General features: G+C 41.6%; 1 protein-coding gene across 1 annotated transcript in view; it reads right to left on the bottom strand.

Moving 5' to 3' along the window:
- uba7 (ubiquitin-like modifier activating enzyme 7) overlaps positions 1-22,122 on the bottom strand; it is a 32,394-nt gene that overhangs the window by 3,561 nt on the left and 6,711 nt on the right. Inside the window, exons 13-21 of the mRNA XM_027000665.2 lie at positions 21,800-21,965; positions 21,020-21,216; positions 20,572-20,636; positions 19,371-19,563; positions 17,668-17,742; positions 16,729-16,927; positions 16,460-16,551; positions 14,407-14,499; positions 13,916-14,107 (exon numbers count right to left, since the gene is read on the bottom strand). Of these exons, the coding sequence (XP_026856466.2) occupies positions 13,916-14,107; positions 14,407-14,499; positions 16,460-16,551; positions 16,729-16,927; positions 17,668-17,742; positions 19,371-19,563; positions 20,572-20,636; positions 21,020-21,216; positions 21,800-21,965 (1,272 nt within the window). The remainder of the gene's footprint in view (positions 1-13,915; positions 14,108-14,406; positions 14,500-16,459; positions 16,552-16,728; positions 16,928-17,667; positions 17,743-19,370; positions 19,564-20,571; positions 20,637-21,019; positions 21,217-21,799; positions 21,966-22,122) is intronic.

The raw sequence follows: 22,122 nt of genomic DNA on the forward strand, positions 1-22,122 counted from the left end.
TATACATTTAGCGTCAGAGAACATTTGTGAATATACAGTGAATTTTACTATATTCCTTTATGCATACTGAAATTACTAAGCAGACGACAAAGAAGCAAACAGTTTTGTTTCAACACATTCGTTGCGATGACAAACCAAATTCGTATTCTGTTGGATGCGTTTGTGTCACTCCCCGGCCGGTACCCACACAAAACATTTACGGCACTTAGCTGACGCTTTTTATCCAAAGCGATTTACAATTATGAGTGAGTACAACTTGAGCAATTGAGGGTTAAGGGGCTTGCTCAGGGGCCCAACACTGGCAACTTGAACCAGCAACCTTCCGATTATAAATCAAGTACTTTAACTACTGAGCTACCACTGCCCACAAACTAATTACAGCTCCCTTCTATGTCGCCGCTCCCAATCACCTGTTTATTGCACACATCTCTTTCATTCCCCTTCCCCTATTTAATCCCCACATGCGTCCAAATACGGCCCTTCACATTGACAGTTCTCGACGGTACTCTCCTACGAGACCCACAAACGCTTTCGCTTCATAAGTGTTTTGTTTGGTTTTGTTTGTTTGTTGGCCATTTGTTTCATCCCTCTCGCAACTCCCTCGTATTTCGACATGTCACCGTTTGAAATAAAATTATGGAAAATAATTGCTGTAATCTCAAATTTCGCAATCAGGCGATTACATAACAATATATAACATGCCCATGCAGGAGCCAGAATGCCAGAAATGCATTCAGAACATTCTGGAGCTGTGCTTTGCATTTAGCTGTTGTTGTAGAAGAAATTTTTATGCATGTAATGCTGGTGCCCAGTTCCACAAGATGTGCTTGATTCTGGGCAGCTACACACACACACACACACACACACACACACACACACACACACACACACACACACACACACACACACACACACACACACACACACACACACACACACGCATGCACACATAGAGTCAAGCTCCAGACACACTCTAATGAGTAATGGGGAATGTACTGGTGGAACACAGTTTAATTTTGCCACTCTTGATCTCTACAACCACTGACATTTTCAGGAGCATCTATTTTCTATCTGAAAACAGATGATCCTTTACACTTATTACAAGCAGTCAAATCCTGTCTCTAGTGTGGCATACAGATTACAGAATAAATCGCTAAAGATGACCTAGAATTCTTCTACTCGTATCTCTAGCAGCTTCTTGCTTTGATTTGCACAATATGTTGACAGGGCCAAGACAGGCGCCACTCTAACAACATTATGTGACGAATATACAGTTGTTCTTGTGTTCACATACTAAGCTTTGTCAAAAGGCCTTTTGCTGCCATTAGCCATGGAATAAACACACATGCGCACACATGCATGTTCACACACATACTCCATCTCTTTCTTGGCAAAACCCGAGTCTTAGAAAGCTCCCTGAACTTGAAAACCAGATGTGATTTGCCTGATTCTGAAAGAACAAACACTGGATCTCATCTTACTGCAGTGTTTGGCCACTGACCATGGTGTTGTCACCTGACACCTGTGGAGCACAAACACGCTCATCTGTCAGGCCAGCTCAAAGCACTGGGAATATGCATGACCAAAACTGAAAAGTTCCAGGAGTTTTGAAGACTCTATACCAAAGCAAGGAAGGTCGGGCTGGTTTTCACCTTCCACTTTCAGTAAATTCAAAATGTTAAGTCTGTAAAATCCCAGTTATTTCAAATATGTATTGGGCAATATATGAAATATTGTGTGCTTATATATAGTATCTTTTGGGATACTAACAAGTCATTAATGTCCAGGATTACTCACTCTATTATTCAGCATTACTCACTCTAGTATCATTAATGATTTCATCAATTAAATTTATGCAGATGTATAAAATAAAATATGCACATGTATAAAATGTCACAAAAATCCAATAAAATATGTCAATGTCCAGATACTTTAATGTATTTTTGTTTAATTTCTGATAGTACTTTGTAAACATTCAAAGCACAAAGATATGGCCTATTACATTTCTAAACACAGGAATGTGCTTCAACACTCAATTGCTCACATGAACAGAATATCCTGCCTGTTTTCTCTGCTGGCCCAGGGCTCAATCAGTCAATCAGAACTCTATCAGTCCATTTGTTGCACTGTGGTATGTACATTAACTGGAATATAAGTGCTCCACCCATCCCACAGCTGAAACTCCTGCTCCTCCCATCTTGTTTCAGCAACCCAGATAATCTTCCTGTGGATTTACGGATGAGTCCCATCATGGATTTACAAGGGAGCCTTGTTAAGATGTTTATTTTTTTCTGCCTTATTGTATTTCTTATTTTCCATTGTGAAGGGTAAAAGAACATGGGTTACCGTGACTGCATCGTTGCAATGAATAGGTGTATCCGGGTCTCAATGGACCGTAGCCCTGTAATTCAAATGTCCTGGTGTTTTCCCTCCAGTCATGTTTGTCAACACAGTCCCTCGGAAAAAGAATAATATTCCCCCCATTATTATAAATAATACCCTTCTCCCTTTGCACAGTCCTTTAATTCCTGATTAAATCAAAAACATTCATAACCAGCTCCACCAGACCAAATAAACTTGACAGAGTAAACAAAATTCTATTAGCAAAGCACTTGCTGACCCTCTAAGGAAGACTCTGTTTGTAAGCAACAAAGATGGGCGACTGCCACACGCCTCTTATGGAACGTCAGAGAACATTCGTAACGAATAAGATCAGAGTATCACCACACATGGGGGGGGGGGAAAATGATGTCAGCCCGAACCACTCCACAGGGGTTTAAAAATAAGCAGGAACATTGGAATCTAGTGAGACTCTGGGAACCATTAAAATACTTCCCAAGAAATGTTTACAACCAGCTTTTTTGTTTGCTTTCCCACTAAAAAAAAAACTGTCCAACTTTAAATCCCCAGTGAAGCGCCACAGCTCCAAGAACAGTTTTAATACTGCGGCAGTGCTAAAGCCCGTCATTCCAGTAATCAGAGTTAGCTATGGAAAGTAGGGTTAGTGATAGCATGGAGGAGCTATGAAAGTTTGAGCGTTTTAGGGTCATCACTCTCAAAATGGAGAGCAGCCAAAATGTGCATCTGTTCATCATAACCTTACAGACTACACTGTAACCAGGGCTTGCCCCAACTTCAACATGTGACCCTACACAAGCCATACCAGAATGTAGAACATGAGGGCATGCACAACTGCTCAACAAGATTTCTGTATAACTGGAGGTTTACTTGACAAATGTTGAGCAGCCATGTTTGTGCAGCTTTATTTTGACCAGAAGGGTTGACAAGAAAGAGATCTTATTTCAATGCTGATACTTCTGCTTGGTCAGAGAAACAAACCTTAAATATTTCTATTGGTTTCCACTTTCAGATGTTCAAAGAACCGATTTATTTCCAGTTTATTTAACAATGATCCTCCTTCACTTTATTTGTTAGAACCTATTCAAGGGTCCAGTACCTTACTGGATGCAGATAATCTAGTACTACACATCATAGCTACACCTAGTTCCAAATTATAATTTTTATGAACTCTAAAAAACATCCTAATGTACATTTAAAAACATTTCCATTCCCACTAAAAGTTATGTTTTCCCTGTTAAACTGTATGTACATCCAGTACATATCAGGACAGGAAACAGGGCAGCTAGTCATTAGGGTACCAGGAACAAAGCTCTAAATGACAAGGTTATACAACATGGTAGATGATAATTGGATTTCACAAAATGGACACATGATATAAACCTGCTTGAAGCTCAGAAATGCTTAGCATCTTATTGGGGTCATGGATTAACATTTAGTTTTTTGTAGTAGACAAAATACGTAAGTCTTTCTGATAGGACACAACAACAAAAAATGAACTAATTCAATACTGATAAGGAAGTAAAAATAGACCTGGATACTAAAATTGAAGGCTGCAAAACCACAACTGTGTGGTCTTTAACACAATGACCAAATCCGAGACAGGAAGCTCTCTTTTGTAGGGTGCAGCATGATAAGTCTGCCTTCCTATCAAAAGCTGCAGAAAATATAAGCCAACGCCTCACTGAATTTGAAACAATAGATTTTTTTCAGCTTTTCAGCGGGAACTGTGCTGATGAAAGTGTCAAAAATCTCAAACAGGGTTCATGAAAGGTCTAGCATGAGAGCTGTTAGAGGTTTAGTAAATTTGGAATCCATTTCCTCTTCTGCCATGATATACTGAAAGCCACCAGCTGACGTCACCAACACTAATTCTCTGTTGTCACAGGTAGACAAGTCTAGTGAAGTAATGGGGCCTTTGACGTAACTGCCGCCTCCTGAAGTCAGTGCCCATAGTGGTATAAACACATGATGGCCAGCTGATCAGGTATCAGATAGTTACCCTGAACCCTACAAAGCAAAAGCCATGTTACAGCTTTGATACAGCTTGTGGGTGAGCAAAAGCAAGTCATTAGACACTGCACATTTATTCAAGTAAAATCAATAGAGTGTATTATTATTGTAAATATATTCAATTAAAACATGCTCAAAAAGGTTGGAGTAAAACACCAGTAATAACATTATGATAACTTACATTTCCTTATTGTGGCTATATTTCTTAAAATGTAAAATAGGTCCATCCCAGTTATCCTTACTTATTTTATCATGTATACAACAGTTCAGGCCAGATGGACAGCTACCCTCCACTATAGCTGTGCTCGAAAGTGTGGATAATTAGGAAGGGCCTATTGATCTGGCCACCTCAAGACCCTATAGAGAAACTTTAGGGTGACAGATGTCAATGAAAAAAAACGGCTTACAATTTCTTGCTTAGACACTTTTTTTGAAGAAGTCACAAAGTTGCTCAGAGTGATATTACTTTAGGATGCCTTTGTTCTGAGGAGTTCTTAACTTCTGGGAAAAAAGTGTTTTCCAGCTTTTATTATTCATTGATTTGTCAGAAAGGAAAAATGCAAAATCCCAAGAGACAATAGTTCGTTCTTGACACAAACACACACACACACACACACACACACACACACACACACACACACACACACACACACACACAGACACACACAGACACACACACACACACACACACACACACACACACATATCTCTTTACCTCACTGCCTTCAAACTAACCAGCTCTTCAGTCAAACTCACTAATTTACCCTTTAACCCCTCTCTTATCTACTCTATGCATATTCGCCTGTTCAGTAAAGTGGGGGAACAGAGAAGAAAGAGGGCTGACAGCATGGCGGGCAGTCTCCAGAGGGTTTGACACTTACACTCCAGCAATGGTCCTCCTTTCACAGGGGCCATTGACGTGTTAAGGAGCAAACAGAAGCCTGAAGGACTGTCCTGGCAATGAGACTCCCTGCAGCAGACTGATGACTCGTGCCAGGAGGACTCCATCAATACAGGCAGCCTCAAACAAATGGTGCAGTTAGCCCCAGGGGTCCTTCTAGGCACATGTGTAAAGAAAGCCCATACATTGGCCTCCTGTCCTTCTGCTGGTGGGCTTTCATTCCCCTTCAGGAAATCCATGATCATAAAAATGTAGTGCTTTGATCATGGATGCCATTTAAATTTTATTTGGTGATACATTTATGGTATGGTATGTAGAGGCTAGTGTATAAGCCTCTGTACTTACTTTAAAATGATTAGCTTTGGAATAGATCTCACATTGACCATATATTTTTCACTTGATTCAACTTTGCAAGTGATGGCTCTTCAGCTAGTCTTCAGCTGTGAATGACTGAATAGCCATCTGACAACAGGATCAATAATCACTGTTGCTCGCCGCAGTAATATTGATTAGATTCACTGAACCACAAAGGTGTCATCTTGTAAGCAACACTCCATGACATCTCTTTTGAATGCAACCCGGCATTTCATGGATCCAACAGCTCAGTTGGTTGTGGTGCAAATTTTGCATTCTTCATCTAACAGGCAGGCTGTACTCTGTGGAACTCTAAATATGTGGTTTATGGGTTTTTGGAGCAGGAACAGAACCAAGCTATTGGCTAACTGAGAGCCATTAATTATGGCTGATTAGGCTATATGCAGAGCATAAACACTGTGAAACCTATGCACCACAAAGACACAGGCTTGACTCTGTATGGCTTCTAAATTACATGCAGCAAAAAGAAATATATTTAAACTGGGAGTCTATTATTGTAAACCGGACCTTCAAGTTTAGGATTAGCAGTTAGCTTTCTGTGCACACCACAAGAGGCAATGACCGGGACAGCTATTTTTTAATGTATTAGCATAAATAAGCCTTAGCTACAGCGGTAGGAAGGGCTGGGAAGCATCATAATTAACCCTATAAGTTACAACATGGGCACTAAACAGGGCCCCCAAGCTTCCAAGGCAATTTTCATCTAGGCAATGGGGGAAAATGCTAAGGAAGCAATGCCTGCCTGGTTTAATTATTTTTTACATAGTACAAGAAGAGAAATTATATGAAGTGGCTGACACGGAATGCTGAAAGGGGGCCTGCGAGCGGAACGTTGCCGGCAGGAAATGAAGGCGGCCTGGAGGCCTGATATGGCTGATATGTGCAGAGAGGTGGCGGCTCAGTGCAGACCGGAGCCCAGCGTCTGATACATGCAGACTGGTGGCATCTTGGTGAAGGCAGCCAGAATAGCCTCTCTTACGCGCATAGATTTCATCCTTTCAGGTGTGAGAGTGACGTCTTGCTACTGTACAATCCACGGTGTGAGAACGCCCTTATTTATTGCCTATTCCTCAAATAATAGCTAGATGGAAATACCATACTACGTAATCAGGGCATCAATATTTACACCCCACTAATATCAGGAATATCAGCACTGGTGTATATGAAACTCTTTAAAAATGCTTCTCTATCCTTTTTCAGTTCTTCCTCAATCTCTGGTTGAAGTTCCTTTTTCTATGGTGATTGATGCATTGTTTTCACTGAACCTTTAAATGCCATGCTGTAATCTACGTTGCATGTCAGAGCTATTTCCCCTCTTACGAAGTTACAGCCTTTGGATCCCTGTGTACATGAACACTGAATAGAGAGCACTTTATATAGTGCAGGGTTGTGTTATATATTTAAAAATCATATCTGAACAAGGCCTTTGAAAACAGTGTTCAACACTTGATGTCACAGGATCAGGAAGAACCTCTTACCGGGATTATTCACCATGGTTAGTTTAAACAACCACTTCAGTCTTACTCATCACTATAAATGCCCATCCTCTTGCATTGCAGTGGGCTGACAGGCACACAGACAGACTGATAGGCTGATAAAGTAACATGCAGTTACATCAAAATGACAACCTTATACAAAGACTAGAGTTACTTTAATATGACAGTGTTATACAAAGGTTGTCTTTTTGATGTAACTGCTTGCTACCTCTGTTCGGTCATCTCTTTAATTATTTATGAGTAATGGATGCAGCCTCATATGTGAGCATGAAATAAATTTTTATTTTTTAAAAATATGGACACAGCTATAAGCTCACATGTTCATGCTAACAAGGGCGTTTCTGCCCAACAAGCCTACTCCATAGCTTCAGCACTGAACTCAGGTTCTTTGTTAGAGAGTTGTTTTTTTAAATCGGGGTCTCTTTCAGATCGTATGTGCTTGTCATAAATTTTTATTTCTAAAATGTAGGCCAAGGATAGTGTAAACTGGGTGGAATTACATTCAGTAAGTTTGCAGAGTGGGGCGAGATTTTGGGCATGGTGTCAGTTTCTTCAGTGCATTATTCTGAAATGTTATTTCCAAATTGATCGATATGCTCACAGTCTACCCAAAGTGGCAGACTATATTAATTTGATTTACGAAAAAGGGAATTGTGCATCTTTGTGTGTGTGTGTGTGTGTGTGTGTGTGTGTGTTTGCGCATGTCTGTGTACATGCGCTTAACTTCTGAGACTGTATTACACCGGGGTGAAAGTTCACTGACAAAAGTCTTAAACAGCAGCATATGTCTCTTGTTGGCCACGAAGGGAGGGACAGAAAAAAGATGTGGAACACGTCCACCATCATTCCATGAGAAGCGTGGAATGAAATGGAAAGTATGAAGCAAGGAGAGGTGTGAAAAAGGAGAAAAACAAGGAGTGGAAGATCAGAGAGCTATGAACATGCTTCAAACCATTCCCGTTCCTCTGTGACATTATAAAAGCACTCCCGGGAAGGGCTATGCTATTTCGGAATCCGGTCAATGTTATCCATTTAACGCTTCATTCTACTGGAAGAATATGAAATTAATAGGCCTATTCTGACACATTGAATAGAACAGAGAGCTCTAAAGATGTTGACAAGTGATTGTTTTTCACTAGAGGGTCTAGTCTTCTCAACAACAGCATAACTGTCAGTTTGGAAGGACTGTGTCTTGTCTGAGTGTACATAAGCATTCACTTAACTTAAAGCTCCAGTTCAAGGTGAATTAAATGTTGCCTTACGGCCAGTAGTCTGGAAAGTTTGTCCCAGGGGATTGATTGTAAATTCCACTGCTTTATGACATGAATTACATCAGAGGGGCCTATGCCAAATCGTGCTGTGCTGATGAAGTGAATCATATTGCAAGAGGGATCTTCATTTAAAAAACAGACACATAAACACATTCTGTGCATTCAAATGTATATAGTCTAAGTAAAGTGCTGCTTTTATCAATATTTAATCAAAACTGATATACAATAGGGCATTTGCAATGTTAATGTGGAGTGTTGGATGTTTAAATTAACAGTAAATATAATATTAATACCCATTACAAGCATATATGCTTTGTGAATTATTACTGTAAAAACCATAACACTTGAGGAAAGTGTGATAAATTAACATGCATTTCACAAATATTTCATGATAGTTTATGAAGAATTTCAATACATCTAAATTAATCTAAAGAATTTAATCATTTTTAGATCTGGCTATTATTTACATTGTAATAATGTGTTTATTGGGCTCTACTGGATAGAGTAGCTCTGCCAGTTACTGATGTTGTGGTTTTAAGTCTGGGATTCCTGAAGGATAGAGCTGCATGGAAATCTGCTTGATGAATAAGTGTTTTCATCTGCCTCTATTACTGCATTCCTCTGTGGTTATCAAAATACTATGTTACAGCCATAATAGAAGCACTGAGAGCCCTCAAACTTTCATTCTTATCCACTTTACAGCAGATTAGCAAATGAAGACTAAGTAAACCAATGATGTCCTTACAATGTAAAACTGTCTGCTGATGTGCTGCTTAGATTACAATGCTACACTCTTTGATCTAAAGTGAACTATTTATTAAAATAACTTCGTTTAAGTATCTACTGAAATCTGATATCATGACAAAGTGACCTTGATTGGACCATCATCCAGCATGCAACTGTTTAGATCTTCATCCAGCATGGAACTGATAAGATCTTCATCTAGAATGGAACTATTTAGACTCCTAAGACTCTATGGTATCTCACAGCTGTCCATATCTCTGATTGCTTTGAGGGCGCTTGTGAGCCATTAGATAACCCAAAGCCCAATCCCTTATCCTTGAATCTTGAGTTTAAGACCTGATATCATGGGACAGCTGCCTGAGGGTCCAGAAGGATGCTTTCTTTCTCACAGTCATCACAGTAGGTAATAAAAATAGTTTGGCCTATGGACTGTTTGATCCTCACTATCAAGTGAAAGTAAGTTTTTTTGGAGGTGGTGGTGGTGGTGCAAGAGCAGCTTTGAATAGTGGATCTGGAAACACATGGAGATCACAGCAAGCTTGATGAAGAAGCTTCAAACTGATGTGAGCATGTGTGATTGGTGTGGGGGAATGGGGGGCTACATCGTCAGTCCCTGCTTCCATATTCTCCAGTCCCTCTGTTTTTACAGTACAATTTACAATCATCAATTGAACTGTCTGAAATAGGCTTTTAGGATATTATCACGCAGACCTATGCATGGCATGCAGCAATCCTATCAGTTACAGAGACACATTTAATGGCAATTCTAAGTGCATACAATACTTAAAAAAAAATCCTAACTGAAGCCATATAAATTCCAACTGTGTTTGGAAATCAGACGACTGCATGAGCATGCCAGAACAGAGAACAGAAAAGGCCAAATTACCTTTAGGGATTATCAACCAAAGGAGCAGTGCGGATTGGTGAATAAGGATTTTAAAGTGCGTAAAGGGTAATCAAAAACTTAAGAAACAAACAACACACTGGAATATGAATATAGACCAATATCTCCAAGGCTTCATTGTTTGGGTTGGTTAGAGGACCATTTGATCTCTTCACAGCTGATAGAGATCATGTCTGTGCATGACTAGCAGTATCCAAATTTGCAGTAATGTCTGGTAATGTCCAAGAATGCAGAATAGCTTACATGATCTGGTGATTGCAGCCATATCCCAACTTCACTCTCTGTCAGTTTGTGTTTGTTTATTTGCTGCTTTTGTAAGTTTATCATAAGGATGAAGTGACTGGGAAAGAAAAGAAGCTTTAGCACATGTATTTGAAACATCAAGCCCTTTTTTCACCCCTCCCTCCCTTCTCCCTCTGAAGCTGTGAATGATTAGAGGAATAAAAAGTGTAGCTACACTGCATTGCTGCTTGCAAGGAAATCTGGTTCCAATAGAGGGGCTTCCTGTGATAGCAGGAAATAGCACTCATTTTTACACCCCTCCCAAATAAAAAAAAAACCTGAGCAGGTTTGAGTGCAGGGTGCTCAGAGAAGCTTGTGTGTGTGTCTGTGTGACTGAATGTATAGTCTGTAGGTAAGAGAAAAAAGAACACTGCCAATGAGGGAAGGTTAAGAGTAAGGAAGGGAGGGAGAGAGTAACGGAGACAGGATGTTGCAAGGACGTACAGTGAGCTGCTGAGAGATAGTGTTCAAGGCCAAAAGTGGAAAGTAGCTAAATAGAATGAGGGAGAACAAGATTAAAAAGCTCTCAGACTGGAGTTGCAGGAAAGTGCTTTAGCATTTAATTGTGTCAGACTGAACACCTGGGACACATGGACCATGTGGCCAATCACTACCCCCATCTACAGCTCAAAGCCTCTCTACAATCCTTCGCTTACGGATCTCCTTTCATACAATTGCACCCAAGAGTGCCATATATGCTTTCAGTAAAACAAAAAATGAACATGCAGGGAAAAACCATCCCTGAGAAGAAATCCAGACTAGTACTATAGTAATGCAATATTCTCTGAGATATGAAGAGCATTGAGCAGGAAGTGAAGAGTTTTTCCTGATACTTTACACTACAGTAATAGAGATTTGGGCCTTGGCGTGATTTCCTTTCAGCCATGAATAAAATAAGCAGGTCTGGACATGCAGTATCTCTGCAGATGGCAACGTTGCTATATTGGGCCTATATTGGGGAAACACTATTTTACCTTGTTCAGGCAAGTCTTAAGTGTTTTGATTTAACCCCTTGAATGGACAAATGTTGAATAAAACATGTGGATCACATTTTTTTTCATGAGTGAAATAACTGCAGGTCAATGAAATAAAGCAAAAGAAAAAAAAAATCCACAAAAATGAGCACAGAGGATGAAAACAGGACAGTAAGCCTCTTAGGAGGACTAGCCAAAACATGGGGCAGGTCAGGTCTGGGGCGAGGTCTGCCATTTCTAACTTTGTCAAGTCACAAGAGACTCTACACAGCTGTGCCAAGTGGACCCACAACCCCCCAGCCTAACCCCAGCCCTGCCCCCCAAGGGTGTGAGGAAATTTAGACCACTAAGAAAAAAATAGCTGGAACTATTTAAAAGAAACCTGCTGCTACAGCAATGGCTGCACCACATTGATCAAGCTAAGGACTTGCAAAACGGCTGGGTGTTTCCTCAACTCCATTTCAGATGCTCACTTTCCCACGGTATCTACCCTGGTGCATGCTGGGAAACAGTGTGGCACCTAGTGTGTAAGGAACTGAGCCATATAGAACATAGAACTCCAAAAGTTTGGAATGAGCACTAGATCAAAATGTTTGCTACAATTTATGTAGCCTCTTTGAACTGACCGTTATGAAGAAATATCTAACAGATCTTTTTTGATATACACACCCATGTAAGTTTATATGTGCACTTAGAGTCTCAAGGAGCTAAGATAAACAGAGACTGTGTATATGTAAAAAGTGCCATGTTGGATATGAGTTAGTGCTGCACATGTTTTTTTATGGGTATGTTGCCAAAATATATTGGCTATGGCGGTCATGGAGGCTGAATATTTCATTGCCTAGTGAATAATGAATCTTCAAATGTGAACACATTATTTTCATAGAAAAATAAAACATCAAAAGATCCCCAGAGTCATCTCAGTATGATTCCAGAATGACATGTGATTTAATATTTTTGAAAGTGTATCAAAATAGCAGGGGGCTGTTTTGGAGAGGACATCCTCAAGAGAAAACAGGATGCTTAAAATATGCCTTCTGTGTCTACTTCACAAACACTTATGAAGACAATAGTGTAAGTGCATCTAACTGTAGATTTGCAAGGGAACAATTTTCTATGCACCAAAGGTTACTTCTAGGTTTGGTATAAAAAGGGCTTCGTGAATGTGTGTGTTTTCATCTCCCTGGACCTTTCTCTTATTGATTTACATTACATTCTCTATCTCTTCCTCACTGTCAGCTGCTGTAGGACTTTAAAAAAACTGAAAAAAAGAATCTCCCTTGCCTGGGTGCATATTCTCACTTAGAGTTTCCCTTTCTGCCTTCCTTCTGCACATACACATGTACTCACACACATGCACACCCACCCATTCTGAGCTATGCCAAAGTAACTGCAGCCAAACAGTATCAGTGTGCTAATGTGAAGCGTGCTCTGGCTCTTATTTAACCAGTCCCACGTGTGGAAAGTTCTCTTCTCCCTCCCCGGGGCCAGACTCCGGCCAGACGTATGAGACAAAAGCAGAGCTAAGTACTGCAGGGAGTGAAAGGGGGAGATGGGAGACTGAACGACCGCAGCAAATCCAGAGGATAAAACAACAGCAACCTCGGTGATGGGTCTGTGATCTGTATATGTGTGTGTGTGTATGCGTGTGTGCGCACGCTTGTGTGTGTGTGTGTGTTTGTGACAGAGAGAAAAAGAGGGATGGAGCAGGTTACCAAGCCAAACAGCCACAGTACTTTAGGTAGTTGCCATACCTCTCTAGTAACCCAACCTGGTCTGTTTCAAAGCCTGTCCCCTTGGGTGAAGAGACCCCGATCTCTGACCCTGCGTGTGGGGGTAGGGTGTGACACACACACTGCAGAACATGACTTCATCGGGCATGGACCCATTAGTCTCAGCTCTGGTACCTTTTACTGAGGAGCATTTCTATACAGAACACAGGTAACAACCTCAGAAATCTCTGAATGTTTAAGATCCCTTAAGCCTGCCATCTGAACACTTTAGAAAGGCTTATGAGTTCTGAATGTGCTCCTTTGGGTACAAGTCCTCCAAATAGAGCTGATGCACGAAGCCGCATGAAAAGGGGTCTGCGTGGGTGGGTATACAGTTACTAAATGCTGTAAGCCCCTCAGGATGATGGCAGGATCACTTAAGCTTGTGCTGTCCAGACTGGGGCTCTACACACACACGTACTTGCACCACACACACACACACACACACACACAAACACACACACACACACACACACACACACACACACACAAACACACAAACACACACATACACACAAAACCTGAGCTCACAGAGTTAAGCTTTGGCAGGGCTTACCGTCTGTTCTCAGGATTTAAATGACTGCTAGGTTTAGGACTGGCTTAAAAGTTACACTTCACTATTAAAGAATATATATTGCACATATACATTTGTGCAGTGTCTTGGTCTAGTAGTCACGTGTTAAGCGGTAAACGTCCTTGGTAACTTTTTTTTTGCTCTTAATGTGAAAGCCACAAGACAAATGAAAAGGTTATTACATTTGATTCGAGTGTACAAAAATGCTCACTATATCAATCATCCTGATAATGGAAACATGCGTCACTCACTGTGAACCTTGGAGCTGTGCATGGCTGTGAAAAAACGAAGTATTGGACAGCCAGGTTAATGTATGTGTTCCGGAATAAGCTGATTCGCTGATGGCCCTGCACTAGCTTATACAGCTCCAGACACATGAGGCCTGCTATTGCAGCTGTTGTTGTGGCAATGGCTGGGATGATGCGTCCTGCGATGAGCTTGCTCTGTAGATAAAAAACAAACATGGAAAACTGATATATGGGAGTGCGGGGCAGGGGTGGATAGGGAGGAGTCTGATCTGGTCATTTCTCTTATATTATTCAGTCAGATTTTACTTTAAGGTCCTCAAAATCTAACTTGGGATTTTTCATCTTCATGATCAAATTTATGGTGTGTGTATGTATGAATATGTTCCTCTGTGTGTGTATGTGTGTGTGTGTGTGTGTGTGTGTGTGTGTGCAGGTAATAATTTAATCTGTTAATATCATTGGTGTGTATGTGTCTGTGTGTGTTTGAAACATACCTTGTGGCGATCTGCTGGTGGAATTTCATAATTTTCTGCCCTCAGGTTCGAAGCTGCCACTATGTAATCCATGTGGAAATTATGGTCATTGTCCTAAAGCCACATCCAAAATTAAGTTAGAAAACCACATTGATGATGTCCCAGTGTTCACAGAAAAATATATAAACATAAACTACAGTCTATGGCTAAGATTTAAAGCACACTGAGATTAAAAAAAGACCTAGATGCTTAGATGCAGATACATCTACCACACTACCAGTAGCAGTTCCATTAAAAACACATTCAGGGATGGTTCCCTCATCTGTCAAGCACCTTATTATGTCTGCCATAATGCTATTCCTATATCAGCAGCTCCTCCTGGTTTTCCATGTAAAAAAAAGGAAGCCGTGATAATAATTTATTTACTATTTCTGTACTTGTCACTAGAACAGACAGGTATTGAATTCACAAAAAACAGGAGGTAGGTTCATTGCTGCCATGTCATTTCAAATATTTGACTTAGTCACCAAGCCCCATTGTATCCCAAATGCATTTTTCAATGCGCTATGAGGTCATACTATAATCATGCTGACTCTTCAAAGACTGGTGTGACTGGGAGGGATTTGAACATTATGGGCAACCCTACCTCACTGTGGCCTGACTAGCTGGAAGGCACACGACTAGGATAACACTTCATTTGAAAAGACAGTTATGCCTTTAGACATAAGACATTATAAGGTGGTTTTCATTTGATATCTTACAGCAGGTATTTATAGAGGTTTCTGTAGTTGTCCAGTCACTGTTAAGTTTTGAATATCACCTTTCTCAAGAGACATAAACTGTTTAAATTGTAAACAGTTAAATTGTAATTATAACTGAGATTGTCTTAACTATACATGAAGTACTGATTCACATTACCATTAGAAAAAGAAAATACAATACTATGTTTATTTTGTTGCACAGCATTGAATGTGTATACAAATTCTACTGTACAGATCATTCAGTGAGGCCTGTAAATCCTGTAGGGAAAACAAATACAGAAATGGATGATTGCAAAAGTTAGGATGTGCTCATTATTTGGAAGCCGATCGGGCCTTGTAGCATCTGATGGGCAGAAGAATGAGATAGCGTGAGCATGAGGTAGTGCAGTTCAGGAATCCGATGCCTGTGGAATGGCCAAAACACACTCTCACACTCACCCAGGTACAATGGCCAAAGAGTATGTCACCACTGAAGAAGGGATTAGGCTTGAGTTCCACAGACACACATACACACACACACACACACACACACACACACACACACACACACACACACACACACACACACACACACACACACACGTACATGCACACATACACGTGCACATGCACATGCACAAATATATATGCACAAATACAAAAGCTAACACATACTAATGTGCATGCGTTCATAAACTGTCAAATCCTACTGACTTCTATCTGTATCTGAAGAAATGGATTAAAGGGTTCCTTTCATCTGAATCAGTATCAGAGATGAAGGTGAAAGGAAAGACATGGCCAACAAATGTATATGATGCAAGAGAAAAGGAGAAATTGCAGCAATATATAAAAGTGAAAAATGAAAAACAAATACAAACAGATCATGAAAAGTGTGAAAGATGTTATGAAACTGCTGCCCCTAGGCAATGTGTTCATGTGTGTCAGTGCAAGAGGGTGTCTGTGCTTCTGTCTCTGCACTGCATCAGAGAGCCAACATCACGGTTACACCGCATAACAATTAAGACCCTGACTCAGAAAGTGTTCCTCAGGCTTCTCACAAGACCTCCATGTGCCTATTTGGGTTCCTCACAGGAGTAGCCGCCACAGGGCTGGAGGCCTGGGTGAACAGTGGACTTCACTGTGCTCCACTGAGGGGTGAAGGTGATGGTGTTGTATATGGGTCAGTGAGTGCTTAAGTGCTGGGTGGATGTTACAGGCACAGTTTTGTGATTCTGTCAGACCTTCTGCCAGCTAGTGGACGCCAAAGTGTCTGTGAACAGCAGCACACATAAAAAACCCACATGTACCCTCACAGACACACACACACGCACTACCTTCTCGAATTCTAGTGGAATCATCCGGAAGTTTTGGCTGGGCATCTGGAAGCAGGACAGTTTCCTCTTCAGTTCATTTAACTTGGCATTGTCTGAGTAAAACAGAGACGTCAACCTGTTGCTCAAACCTCCTCACTCAGCACCTGAAAAGAGCTTCCCCAAGATGAAGGAACCCCCCAATCAGTATAATCCAGTGAAAAGGTGTGTTTGGAGGACCCTGGTGAACCAACCATTTGAGCCAGGCACTCACTCCAGTTCCTTTCACTCACCCTCTTCTTTCCTTTCCTCTTGGCTTGCTTCCAGCTCCTTATCTGTCATGTGGATCTTCACACAGGATGTAGGGGTGAAAGCAGGCACATGTATGCCATCTAGGATCTTCAGAATGCCCCCCCGTTCTCGAGACCCCTCAATCCCATAGATCTGTGCATACAAGTTGGCTGCAGCAACTACGAAATCCATATGGGTGGTCTGTGAGGGAAAAGAGTGAGTGTCTTCATGTAAACCTGAACCATCTCTTGATGGTGCTGAGCAGGGCAGGGCTGATCTAAATAATTATACTATAGCTGGCGGGAACAAAACAAATGCAGCCTGTACATTTGTAGTGGGCTAAAACAAATGCGGAGTGTTTGACATGGGTATCTGGACAAATGCTTTCAGACCCAAAATATGGCTGTATGTCAGAAGGACACACAGATAAAAGATTGATGGCTCTGTTCAGCAGGAAAGAACATGGAAAAAATGTAACCTAGGGTATTCACAGATACAAAACACCAATTTCGAGTATCAGTCCTTAACACCATAGAATTCGAAAGCCTTTGGCTGAAACTCTGATAACAGACAATGTGTTGTTAGAAACAATAGCACAAAAGGCCATAAAAGCAATAATGAGTAAAGTGGTCATTTAAAATAAAACAATTAGTTTGCATCAAATTAACATAAAATGCTGGGTTGTTGCACATTACAGCATGTTTACTGTGTCATTTACCATGATATACTGTGTGTGTGAATATGCATATTGGGGGGGGGGGGTTCATTTCATGTCTGTAGTAGGGAATTATCAGGGATTGTAGATAAAGATCACAGCAGGAGAGAAAAGGTGAGTCATGATTGGGTGACAGAAAGAGAGAGAGAAAGACATTTAAGGTATTCCCTTCCTGAGGGGACAACAAGACAATCCAAATTCCGGACAAACCCTGGCTCAAACTTACATTGGCTGGATCAAAGGTTAAGGGATGTGGACATCTCCTAGCTCCCATCCAGAAGGGTAGTCCTGAGCTAGTCACCTAAACAGAGACAGTGTGAAAAAGGGCACTTCAATAGCTTTCATATAACTTCAACCCGACTTTAGTCCTCTTTCTGACTATGCTCCTGTTATTGATATAATAGAGTATTTTTATTATATGGAAAACACACGGGCCATTAACAGAAATAGACCAAACTAATGAGACTCCATGTTGTGTAAAGGGAACCATGCAGAGAGCTTGCAGACGAAATTCACAAGCTGATGTCAGAACAAGGGCAGACTGTATGTCTGCAGAGCTCCTGTCCCTATCCCTTTTGCTTAGACGCTGTAATGAGTTTATCAGGTGTATGTGAGTGTGTGTGTGTGTGTTTGTTTAACACAATTTGTCCCCTGATAAAAGAACAGAGGGGGAGCCTAAGTCAGTTGCTGTGGGCCCCTTTGATCTGACAGAGTGGCAGTAGGAGACTCCGTTCTGATGTCATAGGCGTACCCATACACACCGTATAATCACACCCAGAGCAGCGCACACGAACTCACCAATGTTCACAGTATTTAAGGAGCACCCTATATGGTAAATAAAGACATCAAAGACCAGAAAAGACCAGAAAATCTCTATGTTTCATAGTTTAAGATAAAATGGACCTCGCATAACCACCCTGGATGGGTCTGGAACTTTTCTCAGTGCTAAATTTTCATCTGAGGCAGCCAAACTATTCATAGTTGTTTTATCTCCCTGCACTGCACACATGTACCCAAGTTGACCACGTGTGTGTTTATTTACTTATTTATTTAGATTTATAATCAAAAGCTTGATGTAGCAACAAATTCTAAATCTTTTGTAACAGACAAGTAAAGAGCTGCAAGACTGCTGTATTTTTACACACTGCTTGTTCACTGCGTGTGTCTATATGTGTGCAGTTATAGATATAGATTAAACACACATTCTGTAGCTCTGGACTGTTTACTGGTTTACACCCATGATGTGACACACAATCATCTACTCACAGACACACATCCAAACATACACGCCCAAACACACACACATGAATGCATGTATGCATAGTACAGAAGTATGAACTCAAAATGACTAATTGTTTATTTAATTGCAAATTTGCTCATTGGAACTTGCACTAATTAATAATGCGGTTTAAAATAGACTAAAATAATATTAAATAAAGTAAGATGTGATTTATGTTAAGAGTAAAGATGACCCAAGAGGAAAGTGGAAACCATTTTTTTTCTAAATGCCAATGTAGTCAAACATTTGACAGCTAGACGGGAACTGAAACTACAAGAAATTCCACAAAATGTTACAACCTTCCAGGTGAGAGAAACACAGCGAGAGTGAGAAGCAAAGAGGAGAAAGAGAGGGAATGGAACAGATACATAATACAAACTCTACGTTTCACTCCAAACACTGAGTCACCTGAGTTTGTAGACTACAGTGCCTCCTTCAGGCCTATGGTGCAACTGTCACATCTACCACAGCTGCTGTTAGCACCGAGCCAGGAACCACCAACTGCTGGCTGTCATTCCTTCCCATAATACACAGTCACTCACCCTCCTCATAAATTTACACTACTCTACAGTGAATAGTGTGTGTGTGTGTGTGTGTGTGTGTGTGTGTGTGTGTGTGTGTGTGTGTCTGTGTGTGTGAGTGCAAGTTACATGGTCCACAGGGAAGCAGTGCAGCAGCTGTCTGATGTGGTTGCTGTACAGGCTCTCCCACTGCATACGTGCCCAAGCCACGCAGTCTGGCCAGGAGCCAGGACGCTTGCCGAGGCTCTCGTGGATGCCCTCCAGCACCTCCACGGCCTCCACCTCCCCAAGGGCAGCCATACGAGCCCAGAACTCTGCATCGCTGCCAGGGAAGAGCAGATCTGACGTTAGAGTGGGAGATCACTACGTTGCAACCATGGGTTGACTGAGTGAACCTGTCAGTGAGGAGCATACTTCAAGCCTGGTCATTAATAGGAGGGTAGTGTCACTCTAGGGTTGGTTGTGATTAGACTGTGTGTAGCTGAAAGCCTGTTGGGACTGTCCTGAAGTTCTGCACACGTGGAACCAAAAGCACAGATACACTGGCCACAGCAGAATGTGCAAGATATACTCAAGATAATGAAGCTTCTTGGATCCAAATCACATGAGTAAACCTGGTAAACACGTTCTTTTTCACGTGCAGAAAACTGTCCAACTGCACAGGCAGTAAAAAACACCAGTGTTCAACTGGTATCTTTGAAACTGGTACAACACAAGCTATTTAAACTTTGCAGTTGCATCAGCATTTTAGTACTAGTGGCTTTCCTGCTTGTCAGAAACTTGCTGATATTGATGAGTCAGCGTGCTGGGGTGGGGCTCCATTTAGGTACAGGCTGCCTTCGCGATCACTCAACAGGAAGTAGTTGGCTCTAAAAGGAAGTGTGCTGCAGTGTTTGCTAGGCTGTATCTGACTGACACACACGGCTTCTCTTCCTGTGTGAGCGTTTGCACTCATTCTTGCTTTTAACATCCAATGCTTTCTTTTAAACAGAGGAGAAGTGGGGGCAGAGGGAGGCAGGACCTGAACACAACACAGGAAGGTGGTGAGGTACGGCTATGTCTGAACACTATGAACCAGTGAAAGGCATCCAGTTATCTGTGTGTGTGTATGTGTGTGTGTGTGTGTGTGTGTGGGGTGCGGGGGGGGGGGGGGGGGGGGGGGGCAATGGATAATCTTTCATTTCTAAACATTTATGTTATTGCTGCCTGTGGAATAAAAACACCTACCTGTGGAATAAAAACACACTTCCATTTGATGTTTACCCCTGCTATGTTTTGTTTGTTTCTTTGTTTGTTTTGAGTGGCTGTCTGACGCTGGGTCACAACATACCTCAGATATTGATTCACATTCTCTGCCGAGTGTTTGAAGAGGCCCTCAAATTGGTCTCTGGCCCACTGAAATGACAGTTTGTCCACATAATGTGGCGTAAGTGCTGGGTATGGCTGCCAAGGCATAAAGTGATGCTCTGCTTTGTTCATTTAGTCACTCTAAGAGGCAAAGATGGCTGTCAGTATTATATATAAACAATTACATTTGAAGCAATATATAAGCGACCACATTTAAAGTAGGTGAGTCTTTGAACAATTGAACAAATTAGATTTGAACAAAAGTATCAAATCATTTTAGATACTGTTATCCGGTTTCAATAACTTTAAAACAAACATGCAAGCAACCCTAATTCAGTCCTCTTCAAGAGACTGGTGGACACTGATGTGTAAGAAGGTGATTCATGTGTGTGTGTGGTGACAATAAGGCCACAGTCATGTGGGGGCTTCACCTGCAGAGTGTGCTCTATGCAATGGGGGAAGTGTTTCAGCGTACAGAGAGGGATGGCTTTCTGCCCTGAAGGCATGGCTGGTCCATATGACTCAGTCAGGTGGGGGACCACCACTAATGTGTGGCCTTTACTGCCCAGAGTTCCCCCCTCCAGCATGGGCCTCTGGTACTGTACACAGCACCCATCCAGGTAGACTCCTGGTACACAGGGAAAGACATTTGTTAGATGGATATGCAAAATAAACAGCATTAATGCCTTTGGGCAGGAGTTTTGTTTTATGGCATGACTTGTGATGCTGACATAATGCAGACTACTGTGTAAAGCAAGATCTCTACTAACCAGTTACACAGTAATGGCAATGCAATAGTAAACCTTGAGTCTTTTTGGGTAAAGCAGGAATTAGCAGTAAGTGAGGCTTTTTTTGTACCCACCCAGAGTCCCTGTTAAAGAGATCAGTGTCTCCGTCACATGCACTATTAGAGATCACAGTTCCTTCGTCACATGCACTATTAGAGATCACAGTGCCATCGTCACATGCACTATTGCAGAGATCACAGTGTCTTCATCACTTGCACTGTTACAGAGATCACAGTGCATTCGTTACATGCACTATTACAGTGATCACAGTGCCTTCGTCACAACAGGATGGGTTATGGTCCCCTGGAGTGGCAAGTGGGCATTGTATTGTGTGCTTTGTGCTGTGCGTTGTGTGCTGTACATTGTGTGCTGTGTTGTCCGTAGTGCCTGTAAGCGTAGGCTTGGAGTGCCAAAGTCACTCACGGGCCTCTACATTGTCCAGAGCCGCTGCCACTCCATCCAGGCTGCTGTAGAATGACTGTGTGTAGATGCCCTCACTCTCTGGGCACACACGGTTCTGGTGTGGTGTGATGTTCATGTTGGGGTTCATCTTCTGAACGGCCTCAGCTGCAGCTATTGACTTTTGCTTCTATAGTATAGACACACACACACACACACACACACACACACACACACACACACACACACACACACACACACAAAATCATAGTAGAAGTAGTAAAAATTGCAGTGTAATATATAAGGTTTCCAGAGAAACAGGACATTTCAGACAGCTGATGAAAGAC

Source organism: Electrophorus electricus, chromosome 3, assembly GCF_013358815.1.
Source record: "Electrophorus electricus isolate fEleEle1 chromosome 3, fEleEle1.pri, whole genome shotgun sequence".
Taxonomy (NCBI): Eukaryota; Metazoa; Chordata; class Actinopteri; order Gymnotiformes; family Gymnotidae; genus Electrophorus; species Electrophorus electricus.